At 43.0% G+C, this 21,880-nt stretch overlaps 1 protein-coding gene across 2 annotated transcripts in view; it reads right to left on the minus strand.

Moving 5' to 3' along the window:
• The window catches only part of Fbxw4 (F-box and WD repeat domain containing 4), a 94,187-nt gene that overhangs the window by 61,138 nt on the left and 11,169 nt on the right, over positions 1–21,880 (minus strand). For both annotated transcript variants that reach the window (XM_038317175.1, XM_038317166.1), the window contains exons 2-5: positions 13,356–13,451; positions 8,253–8,438; positions 7,667–7,799; positions 1,379–1,473 (exon numbers count right to left, since the gene is read on the minus strand). In XM_038317175.1, the coding sequence (XP_038173103.1) occupies positions 1,379–1,473; positions 7,667–7,799; positions 8,253–8,438; positions 13,356–13,451 (510 nt within the window). The remainder of the gene's footprint in view (positions 1–1,378; positions 1,474–7,666; positions 7,800–8,252; positions 8,439–13,355; positions 13,452–21,880) is intronic.

Genomic DNA, 21,880 nt, shown 5'->3' on the forward strand with positions numbered 1-21,880 from the left:
ATGTAATATACAGAGATACACACAACCAAAATACCCATACACACAAAATATTTTTAAAAAGCCTAGATAAAAGTACATGATATATCTGAAAGAAACTGTCTCATGAAACTCAATATTACATACAATGACTGTTAGTCAATAAAATATTTTTAATAATAACCAAGATAATAGAAGCCAGGATGCAAAGCTCACTGGCTCATATTCTCCAGTTTTAGTTTTTTTATTTTGCTTTTGGATGTTTTGTTTTGTTTATTTGTTTGTTTTCAAAATAGGGTCTCACTCCATAGCCAAGGCTGGTCTAGGACTGCCCTTATAGATCAACCTGGTCTCAAGTTCATGGTTGATTTTCCTGCTTAGCCCCTTAAATGCTGGGCTTACAGGCATGTGCCAACATACCTGGCCAGTTAAAGCTGAAGAAACGGCTGCATTTAGTGTCTTGCACTTGGAATCCCAGCCATTGGGAGGCTGAGGCAGAAAGATCACTAACTAGTTCATGGCCAATCAGAGCTACATAGTGAGTTTTAAACTGGTCTCAGCCACACAGCAAGACTTGTTTCGTTTTTTATTTTTGTTTGCTTGTTTAAAAAAAAAAAAAAGGTAGGCCTGGCGAGATGGCTCAGCAGTGAAGAGCACTGGCTGCTCTTCCAGAGGACCTGGGCTTGATTCTTTACCCACATGGTAGTTCACAGTGATCTGTAACTGCAGTTCCAGGGGCAGCACCCCCCTCCTGGTCTCCATGGCACAGACACACATGTGGTACAACACCCTCTCCTGGTCTCCATGGCACAGACACACACGTGGTACAACACCCTCTCCTGGTCTCCATGGCACAGACACACACGTGGTACACAGGCCAAACACCACACAAACAAAGTAACAAAAGAGAGCTGCACTCCCATTACAGTTGTCATTGTTTCTGTCCCTCACACACAGACCAGGGCCCAGGCGGCAGGCCCAAACCCCGACTCTCCTGATACCCAGAGCCTGTAAGAGATACTCCAGAAGACATTTCCAGGGGACGAAGCAGAGATGAGTCACGACAGCAGGCTAGCTGCTGCTGTTACTCTCAGGTATACTGAGAAGCCTTTGCTTTAGAGCAACCCCAAAGGACATCTGCTCCAGAAAGGTAACACTGACCCCTCGACTACATTCCAGGATGGTATCTTTGCCTTAACATTTCTCTTTGGATGCTCAGGAAAGGTTATCTCAGTTCCACAAGTATGTGAAAAGCCCTCAAGTCTCTGGAAAGTGTTCAAGTCTCCAGGAGACCGGTTCACAGAAACCTAGAATATACTAGGGAAACTCTCTCTAGCTTATCTGACCTAATGAAATGAAAACATTCTTGTGTGAGACAAAAACCCAAACATGTCTCCCTTACCTGAGTAACGGGCTGATGGCAATGGACCAGACTCGGTCTTCAGTCTGGATGGTGTGTAAGCACTGCCCCAGCCGGCCCGAGGCCAACGGCCATACCTGAAAACAGGAGAGGAAATGCTCTTGTTGGCACTGCCTGGAAGTAGAAAGAAGCAACGTACACCAGGTGGATGAGTGGGACCAGGAAGGTGCAGGAATGGAGAATCCTTTCTTTCCTGAAGCCAGAGAGCTCAGGGTATCAGCAGAGAGACCTCTCCAGCTTCTGGTTCACCTGCCACAGGGACAGACCTAACCACCCACCTTTCCTTCCACCTGAGAGCCCTTAATTCCTAGCTGACAATGAGAAGATACACAGCCCCTGTGTGGGCTCTAAATAAGAAAGGGGAGATAGAGGTAGCCTCTCTCTCAGAAACTTCCTTATGTTTGTGGATCTTCCTTTCTCCTATCTTTCACCAAAACTTTGCTCTAGGCACACAGGGAGAGACAGGAAGATCAAGGTCCAATCTGGGGAGACAGTATACTGTGAGAGGGGTCAAAAGAAAGCTACAACACAAGGGAAGAATGGAAGGAGACTTCAAAGTGGAAGGTGGTGTGCTGTTGTTGTTTGTTCATAATGCCCGGACCCAAGCTCTTCATGTCAGCAGGGAATTTAGCACCTAGTGTCACCAAAAGTAGCAGAAAAGCTTAACTCTTTTAAGCTTCCATATCTCCACAGGTTAAAAATATTGCTTGGAGCACACTATCTGGTCCCTATCAGTCAGGAATGTACATTAGCAGCCACTCTGGGCTTAACTCTAATCAACACTCCCAGAGCCTCTCAGCAGCCGGAGCATTTAGAAATGTCCCATTAAGCAACCGGCTCCCCCTCACCTCGCCCTACCCCAGATGACACACACAGGGACATAAGCCTCTAGCCAAACAGAAAGGAAACCTCAAATGTACAGGGCTCTCCCCAGGGCAGCCACAGAGGGATCCCATGGCAGCTAGATGGATCAATGACCTCTCAAGGTCCCTGCAGAGCTATAAGGGGAACACACCAAACTCAGGCAGGACCTTAGATGGAAGAACTTAAGAAAACATTCCTTCAGTGTAAGGGGCAGGTGATGGAATGGGGGTGGTCTTGCCTTCTTAGGGTCACATGGTATCTCTTCCCTATAAAGGATAAAGTGTTTCTTAGGATTTCTGAGTATGATGGAGTGGGGAATGAGATGATAGTGGGAGTAATTTTTCCTAAAACTAAGAAAATAAATTTAACAAGAATACTCTGGATGAGGAGAACAAAAAACAAAACAAAACAAACCCTCAATATTCCCTGTAAGGCTGGTATTCTGGCATCTTCTTTGTACTTGACAGTCAAATCCTTTGGTAATAGGTAGATGCCCTTCTGGTTTCTTCCTTCAGACTGCCCAGCTTGGAAGAGACCTTTGCCTTTTCCTTGTCTGAACTCCCTCAGAGGCAGGTTTTCTTGCAGGGTGAAGGGGGTAATTCTGATTTACAAAATCTCTGGCAACAGCCTAAACCTGAGTTTATTAGTAGCTTCCACAGAGACAGCTGGTAGAATCTGAGAGCCCACAAACCACGGAACAAGGCTACAGATCTGTGGTAGTGACTCGGGAAATGTTCTGCCAGTTCCAAGCATCTCTGAGGAAAGTGGCCAGACTGTCCCACAGCACAGCATCCTCTGGCAACAAGAGTATCCTGGCACCTGAGGGACAGGAGCTAGCACAATAAAGATCTGGTCAGATCTTTGCTATCAATGCAAAACAGACCCCCCCTCCCCCCCGGTAAACACCCAGTATACACTCATACAGTCCTTTTGGAGGCAGACTGCAGATGGAAAGCCCCTAAAATGATCTTTGTTTGACTCAGAAACTCTAAGGCTGAGAATTCATTCTTTAAAAAAATCCTAAAACAAAGACAAACAAAAATGGTAAACAAAATATTTCCTGTAGCCTGTTATTACAGAACAAGCAGATAGTCTTTGGAGTCTGACCATGTTTGAACCCTACCTGTGACTTATTATCTTTGCTCTTAGAGATGTTTCCTAACTTTTTGGTCTCAGTTTCGTCTCATCAAATGGAGGAAAATGCCTGTCTCAGGACCATGCTTAGAAAAGGGAAGATAAATAGAGTACTAGACCAGCATGACGTACTGATTCAGCAGGAATCAGGCCCTTAAGAAAGGATTCTGATTTCCAGGTTCTTGTATCTAAGAAGAAACTAGATAGAATCATCTATCTACTAGAGAAAGTTCATCTAGAAGTCACTGCAGTTACCATGAGGGCTGGAGACACAGCTCAACTGACAGAATGTCCTAGGTTTGATCTCTAGCACTACATGACTGGGTGTGGTAGCATACATGTAATCCCAGCATTCAACAGGTGGAGGCAAGATTAGAAGTTTAGTTCAGTGCTGAGGAGTTCCATCTGGATGTAACCTTCATCTGACAATGGATGAAGCTAGAGACAGAGACCCACATTAGAGCACTGGACTGAGCTCCCAAGGTCCAAATGAGGGGCAGAAGGAGGGAGAACATGAGCAAAGAAGTCAGGACCGCGAGGGGTGCGCCCACCCACTGAGACGGTGGGGCTGATCTAATGGGAGCTCACCAAAGCCAGCTGGACTGGGACTGATGGAGCATATGATCAAACCGGTCTCTCTGAACGTGGCGGACAAGGAGGGCTGACTGAGAAGCCAAGGACAATGGCACTGGGTTTTGATCCTACTGCATGTACTGGCTTTGTGGGAACCTAGTCTGTTTGGATGCTCACCTTCCTAGACCTTGATGGAGGGGGGAGGACCTTGGACTTCCCACAGGGCAGGGAACCCTGACTGTTCTTTGGTCTGGAGAGGGAGGGGGAGGAAGATGGGGGAGGAGGAGGGAAATGGGAGGAGGTGGAAATTTTTAATTAAAAATAAATAAATAAGTAAATAAAAAAAGATTAGAAGTTTAAAGTCATACTTGGCTACAAAGAAACTTCAAGGACAGCTATCTCAAATAATGAATATATATACATACATATATTTATATACATATAGTTTATATATAAACACATATAAAGTATATACATATATATTTATGCACATACATAGTTTATATATTTAAACATAAAGTATATATATATATTAACTTGTATAAGTATAACAAAAAACCTTACAGAGTAGATATCACAGGTATACTGTATGTCTAAAACACATCACAATTATGCAGGGAAGATATTTACCTAGAAAGATAAAATGGATAAAGTGCTTAGCACAAAGCCTGGTTACAGTCTACATTGTTAGAAAATAATTCTAATAGGCATGTGGTGGCACATACCTGTAATTTCAAGAGGTAGAAAAATTGCAAGTTCAAGGTTAGTCTGTGCCACATAGCCAGACACTGTCTCGAAAGAGAAAGAAAGATGGGCCTGAGGTTTTAGAGAAGAACATAAGGCTACTGCTTAACTAATTCAATATAGCACCAAACCAGCTTCAGAACACCTCTTATACCCACAGACAAAGGCTACTCTCAGCTGTAAACACAGAAGCCTCTCCTCATGGCTGCACAAGATGCTGATTTTAGGACTGTTGGGAGCTCAATCCTAACAGTTATACCACCCTCCTCAGACTTGGGGAGCACTGCAGAAGAAGGGGAGGAAAGAATGTTAAGAGCCAGAAGATAGAGGAAGGGGCTTCAAAATGCTATCTTCTAAGAACAACATGATCATGGCAGTCATGAGCTCACAGTAACTGTGGCTACTGACACTAAGCTTCCCTAACAATCAGCTATGAATAAAGTGCTTCATCTATTGGCAACTAACAGATTCTGGGAGAGGGATAGGCATAGTATCCTGTTATACACCTCCTCATAAAGATAGCTCTAGTTAAACTCTGTACAACACTAATAAAAACAAAAGCTAGCAAATATAGTTAAGATATTTGTAAGGGGGCTGGAGAGATGGCTCAGTGGTTAAGAGCACTGGCTGTTCTTCCAGAGTCCTGAGTTCAATCCCCAGCACTCACAAGGCGGCTCACAGACATCTGTAATGGGATCTGGGCTCTCCTCCATCATGCAGATGTGCAGAAAAACAGAGCACTCATATACATATATAAATAAATCTTAAAAAAAGAAAAATATAAGCCGGGCGGTGGTGGCGCACGCCTTTAATCCCAGCACTCGGGAGGCAGAGGCAGGCGGATCTCTGTGAGTTCGAGGCCAGCCTGGTCTACAAGAGCTAGTTCCAGGACAGGCTCTAAAAAAGCTGCAGAGAAACCCTGTCTCGAAAAACCAAAAAAAAAAAAAAAAAAAAAAAAAAAAGAAAAAGAAAAAAAAAGAAAAATATTTGTAAGAAAAATGAAGGGCTGAAAAAAAAATGAAGGGCTGAGAGGGTAAAAGGGAAATAATAGGGGAGTAAAGGTAACCAGAATGCATTACAAAACATGTATGAAATTAACAAAGAACAAATGTTATTTTTTAAGAAAGCTCTAGCTCTAGGGAGTCAGCTTTCTATGCCTCCCCAGCACTGGGATTACAGACAAATGCCACTGTCCCCAAATTCACTGACAACATAGACCCAGATCTTCATGCAATACTAGTAAGCACTCGACTGAGCCATCGCTCTAGCCCCAGATTCACTTGGCAAGTTAAAGTCAGAATCTTTGCAAGGAATTCTATAGAATCACTGACTAAGCAAAAATATGAAGTCAATATGGGATGGAGAAGAGGAAGAAACAGGTGACAGTAAAGGTGGTTTCCATGAAGATTCAAAATGTTCGATAAAGCCAGGCGGTGGTGGCACATGCCTTTAATCCAAGCACTTGTGAGGCAGAGGCAGGTGGATCTCTGTGCCAACTTGGTCTACAAAGTGAGTTCCAGAGCAGCCAGGGCTACACAGAGAAAGCCTGTCTCCAAAACAAACAACAATAACAAAAGCACACTAAAGCTAGGTATGATAGCATACACCTATAAGCTTAGCACTTGAAAATGAAGACACAAAGATCATCTTTGGCTATATGACACCCTGTCTCAAAAACAAAAGCCTAGACAAACTCTGATCTTTCTTGGGCTTCCTATGCTGGCATCCATTCTTTTTAAATAAAAATATAAGGCAGAAAATTTCAAAAAGATATGTTTATAAATAGGAGAGAACCTATTTAGCCCTTGTCTTTATATAAACCAGCAACATGAAAAAGCAATCACTAGAGAGTACACAGAGTCAGAAGAGTTATAGATAAAAGCTGCAACTTCCCTCTCCTGAGATCTCTCTACATGTGGCTTAGAGGCCCATTTGCTGTTACCAATAAGCAATTTCTACAATGGAGTCTCTAGATTCTGGAAAACAGATCAAGACCTCTGGGGTCTTCTGCATCATCAACTGAATGGTCAGCATAGTTTCCACTGCAGCCGCAAAGGGCTGGCAAGGGCTGTTGCACCCAAGACTGGAGAATCTTTTCTGTGTCTCATAAGCAGCAGTGCCATCACAGATTGGATGAACTGGACTCACAAAGCAAGGATGACAACTGTTTATCAGTTTCATATTTTATGTCTTTTTTAAAATATTGATTGATTGATTGATTGATTGGTTGATTATGTATAAAATATTCTGTCTGTGTGTATGCCTGCAGGCCAGAAGAGGGCACCAGACCTCATTACAGATGGTTGTGAGCCACAATGTGATTGCTGGGAATTGAACTCAGGACCTTTAGAAGAGCAGGCAGTGCTTTTAACTGCTGAGCCATCTCTCCAGCCCCATATTTTATGTATTCATGGATGTCTGTGGACCAGGCAACCTGGCAATGATGCAACCAACAACAGCCTTCCTGTGGTCTCCACTGCCTACTGACCACATCACTCTCCAGAGAATCAGTAAAAACACGTTTTAATTATCAGCCTGATTGCTTATAAACAAGGCGGTGAAAAATTAACTTCTCTAAACAAAGAGCAAGAAAAGGAGGGAGATTTTAAAATAAAATCCTGGGGCAGAACCCAACCCACAAACCTGAGGAGACTCAGCTCAGTGAGGAAAAGCTGACCAAGCCCTGTTTTTGCATTCACACCACATTTCAAGTGAGTAGCAAGCATCCCAGCCACTGCCCACTCCTCTCCCAGTCCAGCTGGCAGGAACACAGCCTGGCATTGCAAGCTGCATGCCAAAGGAACATAAGTAAGTTCTTTATTATGTCCCTTCTCCCCTGCCTCCACCCTCTTCACTCTCAGCCAATCCTGGGACTCGGGGCTCTATCCACCCTCTCCCACCCCAGTCCCTATAGACAGGAGGAGATAACAGTACATAAAGGGGACAACACCTCACCTTTGCCGTTCTGTCCCTGGAGCCGCTCACAATGATGCCCCCTTTGCAGTCCACACAGTTCACCTCCTGCTCATGAGCCGAGTACTTGACAGTGAAGGTGCTGTGGAGCTTATGAACACCAATCTTTCCATCTCTACGAGAGAACAAGGAGCCCAGCCCAGGGGTTAATTACTCCCTCTGCAGCAGGAGGACCAGGCCACTGAAGGAGCCCAGTGTCCAGTGACATCCAGAAGAGCCAAGCACAAAGCAGGCTGGCCCACAAGGTGCTGAGTGTTAGGTAGCTTCATCTCTTCAGCACACTTGGGGCTAAAGAGAGCTGAGAGAGAAAATAAACCTCCCCTTGGAGAGTAGCAAACCTGCTCTACTTTGTATTAAAAGCTCTTGCTCCTGTTTTCTTCTCTGGCTAACCCTATTAACAGCTTTGGTAAATCTCTGCTTTAAGTGGTTTTTTTTTTTGTTTTTTTGGTTTTTGTTTTTTTAAGCCTACCTTTTCAAAAGTTTACCTCCCTGTCACTTTGTTGTTGAGCCAGAAAAGTCAGAGGCAGACCCAGTCCCTATAGGACACTGGGGAAGACCCAGCACTTACCCTCCTGCACTGATGATATGCGAGTTTGCCAGCACAAAGTGACAAACATCCTCATCGTGCCCAGCGAAGACTCTGAAGGGCCGACGGTTCAAGCTGGCACCGTCTGGGCGGAACTGGTAGGCCAAGATGAAATTAGCCTGAGATATGTATAGAGAAGCATCCTCAAGCTGCATCCAGGGCATCTGACTACAGAAAGGGACCAAAAAAAAAAAAAAAAAGTAAAACTGCTGCCAGCACTTCTCATAAATAAGCAGGACCTAAAAAATTCAGATGAAGGATATAGACAAATGAAAAGGAGAGTCCAGTCAGGTAAGGTGACCTCTGCAACTCTAAGTCCAATTGGTAAGTTTCAAGGTTCCACGACTCTGACATATACTCCTTGCTCAATAGATCAGTTAAGGTGTGATAGAGAAAAGTAAGTTTTAGGAAATCCCATTCCCTTGTTACTGGAGCAAAGGAACATTTATAAGTGAAAAGAATCAGCCATTTAGGAGAGTAGGCAAACTTGCTCAAGAGAAGCCGTAATCCTCCCAGGGGTATCGCCATTTCTGTAGTGGAGGGCACGTATGTTGATAGAACAGCTCTAAAACAGTGCTGCAGTTCAGGGCTACAAAGAACTCAGCTCTCATAGAACTCCTGAGAGCCGGAGAAGGTTCTAGATCTTGAGAACAATCTCCAGAACAAAGAACTCATAAGAGATATCTGGAGCAGGTTCTCGGTCTCGAGAACAATCTCCAGAACAAAGAAAGCTTAAAAGATACCAGCCAATCCCATGATGTGGAACTAAAGCCTTAAGAAAAAAGACTTTGGGGCTTGAGAGATGGCTCAGAGGTTAAGAGCATTGCCTGCTCTTCCGAAGGTCCTGAGTTCAATTCCCAGCAACCACATGGTGGCTCACAACCATCTGTAATGAGGTCTGGTGTCCTCTTCTGGCCTGCAGACATACACACAGACAGAATATTGTATACATAATAAATAAATAAATATTTAAAAAAAGAAAAAAAACTTTGCTGCAAATAGTGGTATACACCTGTAACTCCTGCACTCTCCTGAATGCTGAAGAAGAAGGAACAGGAGTTCAAGGCATATGTATGTAGGTCAAGGCCAGTATAGGTTATATTATGGCTATCTCAAAAAACAAGGGGTATGTGAAAAAAGAGAGAAGACAACAGGGGAGAGGGAAGAGAAGAAGAGAAAGGAAAGGGCACCCTACCAGACAACTGGGTTCTCTGGTGGGGACTAAGCCCCTTCCCCGAGATAGACATCCCACCTGTGCCTATCCTACAGCCCTGGAGCTACCAGGTCTCAAGAAATCAAAGGGAAAGCTGACTCATTCCCATGGACAGACACCATCTCCCACTGCCAAGCCTGTCTGAGCAAACTGGGCTGTGTTTCGGCTCCTTAAAACAAGCATCATGGGAATCTGGAAAAGTTCTGCAAATTGACTTGCCGGGCCATTAAAAGCAGCTTGGACTTTGTAGTAACTGAGTTTCTGCTCATGCGGTTTTTACAAGTGTGTACATATACTACATAGAACATGTGTAAGGCGCATGCATGTCTGCGCTCTTATTCACTATTCACATTCCTCCTCAACATCTTTTCCACTACTAGGTAGCACATCCACATGGGCAGCAGAGGGGCTGGAATTCATGTACTTACAACCATGTGGTAAACAGACATTTACCTAGGACAAGAAACCAGGTTCATGCCAGGTGAGCAGTGAAGAATCCTGGGCAACTTGGTAACTGTTCTGTGTTTATTTGCCAGACTGCCTTAAATTAATGCCCTAAACGACAACACCAGGAGCAAAAACTTGATAGAGAAATTATACTTTGATGTTAAAAGGCACAAATGACAGGGTATGATGGCACTGTAATCCTAGCTCCAAGAAGACTGAGCACAAAGAGGGCAAGTTTGAGGTCAACCTGGGCTACAAAGGAGATTCTACTTTTTAAGAAAACCCAACCAGGTAAAAATGGAAATCAGAAAGTAAAGCTTTTCATCATAAAAATTCATCTTTCTCTTTCATACCTTCTTTATCATAAAACCACCACATAATTCACATAAACAGTCATCAGCCAAACAAGTAGAAACAGCACAAATAAACCAATGGTCATTGTAGTGGTTTGAACAAGAATGGTCCCCCATAGGCTCATACATTAGAATGTTTAGTCACCAGGGAGTGGAACTGTTTGAGAAGGATTAGGAAGACTAGGAGGTGTGGCCTTGTTGTAGTAGGTGTGACCTCGCTGGAAGAAGTGTGTCACTGAGAATGGGCTTTGAGGTTTCAAAAGTCCAGCTCTGTCCCTCTCATTCTCTCTCTGTCTCCATCTCTCTCTCTCCCTCTCTCTCTCTCTATTGCTGCCTATGGATCAGCATGTAAAGCTCTCAGCTATTGATCCAGTGCCATGCCTATCTGCTTCCTGCCATGATGATCATGTACTAACCCTCTAAAAACTGTAAGCAAGCCCCCAATTAAATGCTCCCTTTTATAAGAATTGCCTTAGTCATGGTGTCTCTTCACAGCAACAGAAGAGCCACTAAGGCAGTCACGAAAGGCAGAAGTGCATCTATCAGTGTTCAGCACAGGAACGAATCAGTCAGAATGAAGACACAAAGCTCCAAATCCACTGAGATCAACCAGCAAGAAGCACTTTTTGGACAAGGTGCCAAATAATAATTATGTAGGGTTTTGATATTGATGAGGCATATGTGTGCTATAATAATCATCAAAATTGTATGACATAAGCTAAGGCTAGCCCAGGGAGGGAAGTGCTCACTGTACAAGCACGAGGACTGGTGGCATGGGCTGAGGCTAGCTCAGGAGGATGGCATGGGCTAAGGCTAGCTCAGGGAGGAAAGCGTTCACTGTAGGAGGACCACTGAGACCTGACGGCTACCAGCCTTGCTCCAGATTCAGAGCCCTGCGGCAAGGAAGTATGATGGGGAGTGACAGAGCAGGTCACCCAAAGCCCTCTCTTGGCCTCCAAGCACTGTTCTGCATACCCACAGACGTGACCAGATACCATGCATACACACTGGCACTTTTCCTTAGTCCTACTTCACATATCTTTAATTTCCCATTTTGCCTTTTTAAAAAATTACATTATTTTCCTTACTTTGTATGTGTACAACAGCATACACATGTATGCACAGCATGTATGTGGAGCTCAGAAGCTAAATTTCGATTCTCTCTGTATAGATCTCAGGTTGCCAGGCTTTCCTCCTGAGCAACTTCCATAAATAGAACTAGAGGTGTAGCTCAGTTGTGAAGACCTGCAAACATGGACTAGGCCCTAGTTTTGAACCCAGCATCATGACCACAAGCCCCCCACCCCCAAAAAAAGATGAAGAAGAGTTTAACAGAATCCAAGAGGGGAGTTAACTCCCTAGAGATAACATTTAAAAATCACAACTGTGCCAGGCAGTAGTGGCGTGCACCTTTAATCCTAGTACTCAGGAGGCAGAGGCAAGCAGATCTCTGTGAGTTCAAGGCCAGCCTGGTCCATAAAGTAAGTTCCAGGACAGCCAGGAATGTTACACAGAGAAACCCAGCCTCAAAAAACAAAAACTAAAACAAACAAAAACTGTAACTGGGCAAGCATAGTTTGTAATTCCAGCATTTATAGGCAGATCTCTGAGTTAAAGGCCAGCCTAGTTTTCAGAGCAAATTCCAGAAAAGCTGGGGCTACATAGAGAAACTCTGTGGGGGCGGGAGGGGAAGCAAGAGAATAAAGGAAGGAAGAAAGGGAGGGAGGGAAAGGAGGGAGGGAAGAAGGGAGGGAAAGAAGGAGGGAGAGAGGGAGAGAGGGAGAGAGAGAGAGAGAGAGAGAGAGAGAGAGAGAGAGAGAGAGAGAGAGAGAAGGAGAAAAATTGAGATAGGATCTCCTAAGTTACTCAGGCTGGCTCTTTGGCCCAGACAAGCTTTGAAATCAAGATCCTCCTACCTTGCACCCTCCAACCCCCAGAGTACACTCTTAGAATCTTTTTTAAAATATTTATTTATTTATTATGTATACAATATTCTATCTGTATGTCTGCCTACAGGCCAGAAGAGGGCACCAGACCCCATTACAGATGGTTGTGAGCCACCATGTGGTTGCTGGGAATTGAACTCAGGACCTTTGGAAAAATAGCCAATGCTCTTAACCTCTGAGCCATCTCTCCAGCCCCCACATTCTTAGAATCTTTAAAAAAAAAGACTTATTTATTTTATATACAACATTCCTTCAGAAGAGGGCACCAGATCTCATTATAGATGGCTGTGAGCTACCATGTAGTTGCTGGAAATTGAACTCAGGACCTCTGGAAGAGCAGTCAGTGCTCTTAACCTCTGAGCCATCTCTCCAGCCCCTCATTCTTAGAATCTTTCTTTGAACTGTTAGCAAGTCGTCCTTCTGCTGGGCTCTTTATGCTGTCTGAAGAATCACTAGTAGTCACCCTAGTAGAGATAGCTCCTACAATCTGGTCTTATAGTTTCTATTATGTTCTTCTGTCTGGAGAAGCCTTCAAAGAATCAAGAAGGCTAAAAATGGCTTAGAGGTTAATAGTATTTACTGCGCCTTCAAAGGATCCAGGTTCGATTCCCAGCACCCATATGGTAGCCACAATCGTCAGTAATTCCAGTTCCAGGGGATCTGAAGCCCTTTTGGAACTTCCTCAAGCACCAGGCATATATATTGGTGTACCGACATACAAGCAGATATTATAATTATATACAAGGCAGGCACAGTGGGGATGCTTTTAATCCCAGAATTTGGAAGGTATAAGCAGGCAGATCTCTGTGAGTTTAAGATAGCCCAGCCTACATAGTAAATTCAAGACAGCCAGAGCTACACAGTGAGACCCATCTCAAAACAAAACAAAAATGAAGACAAAAAACAAAAAAGCGTGCGGGGGTGGGGGTGGGGGGGGTGGCACAGCCTTTAATGTCAGTACTTTAAGAGGCAGAAGAAGGTGAATCTGAGTTCAAGGCCAGCTTAGTCTACAGATTAAGCAAGGGCTACACAGAGACACCCAATCTCAAAAACAAAAACAAACAAAAATTTATACAATAAAATAAAAACAAATAATTTTTTTAAAAAAAATCCAGAAGCTACTTGCCTACATCTCCACTTCAGCAGAATCCCCTCTCGGCAGCGGCCCAGTCTCCAGTTCTGAGACACCTTCACTCGGTCCTTTACTGGAATGCTGGCCATCCTAGGTCCAAACAGAACAAACCCAGTCACCACAACTCACTGCCAATAAGAGAAGAGTCTATGACTCAGTCAGGACTTGGGAACATTCAGAACAGAACCAAACATAGGTTAAGGGATGCTGGGATCAGAAGTAGGAACTCTTATCTCCATCCTTGCTAGTCAAGAAGTCAAGCAGATGTCTATCCTGAAACCACTACACATGCCTATAGTGATGTCAGAACAATCCAGTGAAAAACATGCAAAACAAGTGCCAGAACCAATGAGACAGTTCTGAGGGTAAAAAGCACTTGCCAGGGGCTGGAGAGATGGCTCAGAGGTTAAGAGCATTGCCTGCTCTTCCAAAGGTCCTGAGTTCAATTCCCAGCAACCACATGGTGGCTCACAGCCATCTGTAATGGGGTCTGGTGCCCTCTTCTGGCCTACACACACAGACATACACATAGACAGAATATTGTATACATAATAAATAAATAAATAAATAAATAAATAAAAAAAGCACTTGCCACAAAAGCCTTACGACATGAGCTCAACCCCTGCAGTAGAAAGAGATCTGACCTCCACACGTAATGCATGCACTGGCCATATCCACACTGTGAGAACACACCCACCAAAACAGTACATGAGCCTGACACACTGCCTACTGCACTAAGAGGGCGACATAATAATATTTTTTTTTATTTTAAAGTACAGAAATTCCTGGATATCCTTAATGAAAAAGATGAACCTTGCCTGACTCTTACCTCACACCAAATAGGAAAGATTTATATATAATAAACCCAAACATAAAATCTAAAATGTAAAGCTAATAGAATAAACTAAATAAACCATTTGGGAAAATGGCACATGTCTGTCTGGGGGGACGGGTAGGCAAAGTTTTCTTAGGACACAGAAAGCAAAAACATAAAAGAAAAAAGCTAATAAATTAGACTTTATCAAAATTAAAAACTACATCACCAAAATAAACATAGCAAGCCAGAGTGTAGTAAAGATATTCAACACACACACACACACGTGTGTGTGTGTGCCAGATATATATATATCTGGCAAAGGACTTGTACTCAAATGAAGAAATACTTCTCTCTCCACGCTTCAGCCAACCTTCACTCAGTGTGCCCCAGCTCCAAGTGCTGGGGTGACAGGCACGTACGCCATTCTTAGCCTCTAAGCCCACGCTGTTAGAAGACCAATAAGGAAGTTTTCTAACTGATGATGGGAGGGAATAAAATGGCGCAGCACTGTAGCCAAAGTCCAGCAGGGGCTATTTTATATCTTTTATGAGTGGCTTTGCCTGCATGCATATATATGTACCATGTTCATATCTGGTACCTGGAAAGACCAAGGGAACATGAGATCCCCTGAAACTGGAGTTGTGGACAGCTGCAAGCCACCAAGTGCATGCTGGGGACCAAACCCAGGTCCTCATGTGCTCTTAATAGCTGAACCATCTCTCTGCCCACTCCCAACTTAAAAAGAAAAAAAAAGATTATACTGAATGAAAGCAATATTACACATACTGTAGTTGAATGAACATAAGTTCAATGCCGTGAACTTAGAAAAGGGATGACTAGTCTAAAAGGAATAAAAACTCATGATGATGACCAACGAGGTGGGATTGGGATCCATCTGAAAAGGCTTGTGGAAACTTCCTGAGGTTTTCTGTCCTATATCTATCTAAACCTTGAAGGGCTTTGGGGGTACCTATCAAAAACGCATCAGTTGGGCAGATGTGGTGGTACAGACCTGTCACCCTAGTGCGCAGGAAACTGAAGAAGAATGATCATAAGTTCGAGGTCACCTGATCTGCATGGCAGCTTCCAGGTCAGCCTAAAGCAAGACACTGTCTTAAAACAAAAGTGGGGCTAGCAAGAAGGCTCAGAAAGTAAAGGCCTTTACCTCCAACTCTGAACCTGAGTTCTTTCCCCAGGCCCCACATGGTGAAAGGGGAGAACTGGCTCCCACAATTTGTCTCTGACATCCACGTATGATACACACACAAACATAATAAAAAAATGTAAGAAAACAACAAAACTCACCACCAAAAAATTTCAAATGATCAAGTTTAAATCTGAGCACTTCACTCAAATATATATTTAATCTAAATCCACTGTGTATATATACATTTTTCTTTAAGAAAACACATAAACTGCTAGGTGGTGGTGGCACACACCTTTGATCCCAGCACTCAGGAGGCTAAGGCAGGCTGATCTTTATGAGTTTGACCAGCCTGGTCTACAAAGCAAGTTCCAGGACATCCAGGACTGTTACACAGAGAAACCCTGTCTTAAAAAACAAAATAATAAACAAAAAACATAATACAATCAAGGATTTGCATGCATGCTCAAGTATGGAGTGTATTAGCATCTGTAACTTACTTTGAAATGCAGGATTAAGCAAATATGACCAAATAATTATGAGCACTAGATGGTGAGGATATGGATGGTCATTGTACAATTATTTTCCATGTTTTACACTTTTCATAAAAAATGTTGACTGAGTAATAGATGTTTGAATGAAGAGGGTAAGAGCAGTAAAAGACAGGGTACATACCATCAGGAAGAATGGAATAGTTTGGGATGTGAAGACAGTGAAGAGTTCAAAGGCCTTTTGAGTACATCTTTAGGCAGAATTTTGAAATCATGGACAAGAATGTGAAAGTTTCATTTTGGATACCTGCCTATCTCTGTCTCATGGCTTCGAACACTTGACCACATAAGGTACACTAGGTGCACTGCTGAGACTCATGGTGATAAACACTAGATCTGCTAGAAATTCACTGACCAAATTCACTGACACACACACACATTTCTCTCTGTCTCACACCTTCATATATACCACTCATCATTAAAAGCCAGCAGACAGAAGTTTTGATTTCAAGAGTCTAATGGACACACATTTGAAAAGATGGCTTGGGCAGGCATAAAGATATCTAATCCATTTCAAGCTCTGGTCTTACTTATTTGCATAAATTAATTATTTTGATCTGTAAAGTCATGAATATATAGGACTGAATTTTAAAAACACAGAGATATGCCAGGCGGTGGCAGAGTACACCTTTAATCCCAGCACTTGGAAGGCAGAGGCAGACGGATCTCTGTAAATTCGAGACCAGCCTGGTCTACAAGAGTTAGTTCCAGGACAGGCTCCAAAACTACAGAGAAACCCTGTCTCGAAAAACAAAAACAAAAACAAAAAACAAACAAAACACAGAGATCCACGATGGAAGGTTAACAGGATGAAAATGAGCCCTCCTCCTAAGCCTCATCAAGATTCCTTTCTTCCATTTGCCTTTCACTCAGCTTAATTTCTTAATTAACCATAAGATGGTTGTGATTTTATATATTTCCCAATTCTTTTACAATGTAATATTTACTAAAGAGGAAAAGAAATGTCCCTTAAAAATATAGGCACTTAGAGGCAGTGTGGTATGGCTAAAGAGACGGGTAGCTCGGCAGTAGACTAGATGTGCATTTGTAAGGCTCTGGATTCAATCCTTAGTACAAATAAAAAATAAAAATAAAAGACGCTGTTGACAAAACTGAGTATGTACTGATAAAGAAAAAAGAACTGAATGAGATGGACATCTCATACTACAATATAGTAAACCTAAAAAAAAAAAGGAAATTGAGGTAGACATGATAACATAAGCTTGTGACCTCAACACTCAAAAGGATGAGGCAGGAGGATTTATTCTGAGTTCAAAGCTAGCCTGGATCACATAGTGAGTTCCAGGTCAGTCTCACCTATAAGCAAGTTCCAAGTCTTGTCTCATCCCATCTCAAAAAAAAAAAGTCAAAAACAAAAAAGGGTAAATTTAAGATAGTTCAGGTAGAAGAAAATGAAATATATACACTTCAAAGAAAAGTAGAAACAAAATATATGATTTATGAAATTTGTAAGTTGATTCTATTGATTTTGAAATGCTAACAGGTGGAAAAAAGAAATTCAAAGATAAACAAAAGTCAGGGGAATGAACACTGTAAATACAAATTCCATCTCTACAACTTCTAAGGAGCTGACGCAAATCTACCAAAACAACACCCGTCTCTAGTATCCAGCCATCCATGTCCAACAGCGCCTACGAGCAGTCACGTGGGATTCACAAAGAAACACTGAAAGAACATTTCTGAGTACTAGTTTACAGAAATGTACCTTCAAACAGTTATTAAATACCACCTCACTTCTACTAGGTGGGAAAGCCTGACAAGGCTTTGACTTCATAAACATTGGGTTTGGTTACGCACTGCTGGTACTGGTTCTGATCTCAAATTTCCACTATGAGCACTGTATTGCAAACAAATAACTCAAATGAAAACTACATTTTACAATGTATGAGCTGGAAACAGCCAAGATGTTTGCCTATGGGAGGGACAAACACACTAAGGCAATGGGATAGACATGGACAACACTGGAAAGGACATTGTGAGGGACCACAACCACAGAGACAGCTGTTGCACAGTAAACAACAGTAAGTGTAAGGCTAAGTAAAAATTACCATGGAAGCCTAAGCTTTATGGATAACAGATAAGAAGATGTATATTAAGAGTGCCTTAGAATAGGAACAAGTTTGTTTTGGTTTGGTTTTTCTTTTGTTGGGGGATTATTTCAAAACAGGGTTTCTCTGTAGCTTTGGAGCCTGTCCTGGAACTCCCTTTGTAGACTAGGCTGACCTTGAACTCACAGAGATCCACCTGTCTCTGCCTTCCAAGTGCTGGAATTAAAGGCGTATGCTGCCACCGCCTGGCATATCTCTGTGTTTTTAAAATTCAGTCCTATATATTCATGACTTTACAGATCAAAATAATTAATTTATGCAAATAAGTAAGACCAGAGCTTGAAATGGATTAGATATTTTTATGCCTGCCCAAGCCATCTTTTCAAATGTGTGTCCATTAGACTCTTGAAATCAAAACTTCTGTCTGCTGGCTTTTAATGATGAGTGGTATATATGAGTGCTGGGATTAAAGTGCGTGCCACCACACCCAACAGTGAACAAGTTTTTTGATATAGCACATAGTAATGTGTCTTCCTACCTTTAACTAAACGGGCTAAATAAAGTTCTGTGCGGCACAGAAAGCAGACTCGGAGAACTGGAATCGCCAGAGTGTGGACTATGTAACTCCAGGTGACTTTCTGTCTCTTTCTATACCTATGAAATGAGGGTAATATTCCACACGGCCAGAGATGGCTCAAGTAAAAGCGCCTGCCACACAAGCCTGATGGCTTGAGTTTGATCCTCAGCACCCACAATAGAAGGAGAGCACCAACACCAAAAGCCCTCTGACTTTCACAAGTGCACAGCAGCACATGCTTCTGGATTTACAAACATAACACATACATATACACATAATCTAACAATAATAAAACAACTTAAATATAATTTACACAAGTCTGATATTTTAAGGATGACACCTAAAACTAATTTCTAAAGTGATCATATATCATCACAGAAATATATTGCAAACACAAATATATCTACTAGCTAATCCCGGGTATCAGGGATGTCACCACTAAATCTAAAATAATAATTATTTTTCTCCTAATAAAATAATAAAAGTTATTCCTGTAATACAAACATTTTATCTTTTAGGCTGAAGGCTGTTAGGTGGGCATGGATCTTTTACTGGATTTTCCTACCAGGTGGATGTGGTCCCTAGTTTCATATCATTAGAAAGCAGCCTGTACCACAGGGAGAGAACTGAGGACAGGAAAAGAGCTGACCCAGAACTGAAAAAGCACACACTGTTAAGCCAACACTTCCCTACAGGTGCCCCTCCCTCCGCACGCCAGAGACTGGGAAGACAGTGGGTGGTTACACCTCTCCTCCTAAACTAAGTCTAAATTAACAAGCTAAAGATGTCATATTCTCAATCCCAGAGGAAGATGTGGAGAAGGAAGGAATCCACACAGTTCCTGAATTAGGATACGAGTATTTCTCTCATCTCCCTGGTCACTTAACAGTAACTTGGTGACTGACACTTTCCTAAGGAGTCTGAGACTTCCTTGAGGAGTCTCAGCAACTAGAACCTTCCAAAGTTGAACTTTCGAACTGCAGCTAAACAGGAGAGGATGCAGGATTCTTCTTGTAAAGTCAACACCACAACCAAATACTCTGCTGTGGTTCCTCCCATCAGCTTCAGCTTTTCAAAGAGCAGGCCATGTGGCTTGACTTGAAAAAATAAACTTTGTTACAAAATGACTTAACGGCTTTCCCGTTTCCCTTCACCAATCCTATGATACCTACCCTAGATTAGCCACATTGTATCTAAATTTTTATTGGCCTCAATACCTGAAAAATCAGCCACGCTCCAAGTTTTTCTCTGATGCCTGTTACCATCCACTCAGAGAGAGGGCAGAACCAGGCAGGAGAGTGCCGTTGAGGACAGAGGCTGGTGTGCCCTGGAAACCAACAAAGGCCTCGCCCTCACCCTTGAAATGGCCACAGGCTAACCATTGCCCCAGATACTGATATAAAGTGAGGGTGCTCCCCTCAAAGAATACCATTAGTGCCCTATAAACAAATCTCCCCAATACTGTTAATGCAAGGAAAATTCTCTAACTTGGCCCAGGAGCCTGGCTGAACTGCCATTTTCCCCAGCCCTCCTACCCTTGCCTCAGGCTCATCTCTCCCCTTGTTTCCTTTCCCTTCCATCTCAGCTTTCAGGCACTTAGTCACCATTAGAGTCTGACTGCATTCCTGGGTGCATGAACTATTTTAAACAAAAACAACACAACATGCACCCACATAAGCTACCTGGCCCCTTAAAACCTTTCCAAGTGAGTCCAGAGGGGCAGAAATGATCCAGGACATCATCTAGAAAGACCTTTCAATTCCCCTCTCCAATCTCACACCCCCAAATCAAAGGCAAATAAACAAACCTGCTCTGAAGAACAATGGCTGGAGAGGGTGTGTGTGTGCATGTGTGTACGTGCATGTGTCTGTATGTGTGAGTGTACATATCTCCAGGATCAGAAAACTCACAGAACATTAATCCCTTTCTTCCCCAACCCATCTTGCATTGCCTACTGAAGTGACAGGCAAGACTGCTTGCCCTTTGGAACTTAGGAAGAAGGGACAAGTGTGCAACAAGGCCACCATGGGCCCTGAGCCAGTGAGAGAGGCACAGCGTATGTAAAATGGAGTCTGAGGACTTGGGTTTTGCCTTAGCACCACCTCTTCTTTCCTTTGATTTCTCCCTCTCCGGAGAGCAGACCTTCCCAGAGTGCCCATGCCCACCAGCTCTACCCATTCTGAGAGCCAAGCAGCTCAGCAAGAAACTTGTAATCTTCCTCTGGTCTTGCACCTGACAGCACGTGGCCATAATTAAGGTTCTGAAAAGCTCAATAAAAGTTTTTTAAATCGTGTTAAATTTATTTCACCTAGAATCTAGGGTCACCTTGATAAGACTTCACACAGGGCAGCATGGCGCTGACAAGAACGCCCCATACCTTCCTCCAGAGGCTCCCTAATGCCAACTCCTTTCATCCATCCATCTCACACCCACGTTCCATGCTATGTGACTGCAGCAAGCTGCTCTTCCACACTTAACCCTGTACCTGACACCACAGTTTCTTAAACCATGGACTGCAACCCACGGTGCAAATCAATGTGGGAGTCGTGAAAAATTTCGAATCAGTAAAAGGTTTCTAAATGTGAAACAAAAATTAATCCAAAATCAAATGCATAATGAATCAGAAGTAGTTCTGACAGCTCATTCATGCTGCGTTGACTTCACTGCCGCCTTGGTCTGAAACACAACACGTGCTCTCTGGACTGCGCAGCCCTTCATGCCACCCACTGCTGCTGAAGCCTCTTGGCTCAAACGAAAGACTGCTAGATGTTATGAATTGCAGTATTTTTGCTGTATACACAAAGCTTTCTGCTCTTACGAAACATAATAGTTTAATTATGGAAAACAAAAACGAAATATTTTTCTCCCACCATTCCTCAGTATCTAAGTGTCTTTAGATTGCACTGTTAGAATGCTGAACTTTGAAATCTGCTATTTGAGGTGCCAACTTTTTGTGTGTGTGTGTGGCTTTTCAAGACAAGGTTTCTCTATGTAGCCTTGGCTGTCCTGGAACTCATTATGTAGACCAGGCTGGCCTCAAACTCAGAGATCTGCCTACTTCTACCTCCTGAATGCTGAGATTAAAGACGTGCACCATGACTGCCTGGTTTAAAAAAAAAAATTATTAAACTGGCCTAGGGAGATGATGGCTCAGTTGGCAAAGTCCTTGACACGAGCATGAGGCCCTGAATGTGGATCCCCAGGCTCGTATAAAGGGTGTGGTGTTAGATTCCACAGTGCCAGCCCAAGAATGCGGACTACTCAGCAAGAAGATCAACTGCTGTGCAAGCTCAAACCACAAAAACCCTGGCACTGGCTGGGTAGAGACAAGTGGATCCGACAAGTGGATCCCAAGGGCTTA

Source organism: Arvicola amphibius, chromosome 1, assembly GCF_903992535.2.
Source record: "Arvicola amphibius chromosome 1, mArvAmp1.2, whole genome shotgun sequence".
Taxonomy (NCBI): Eukaryota; Metazoa; Chordata; class Mammalia; order Rodentia; family Cricetidae; genus Arvicola; species Arvicola amphibius.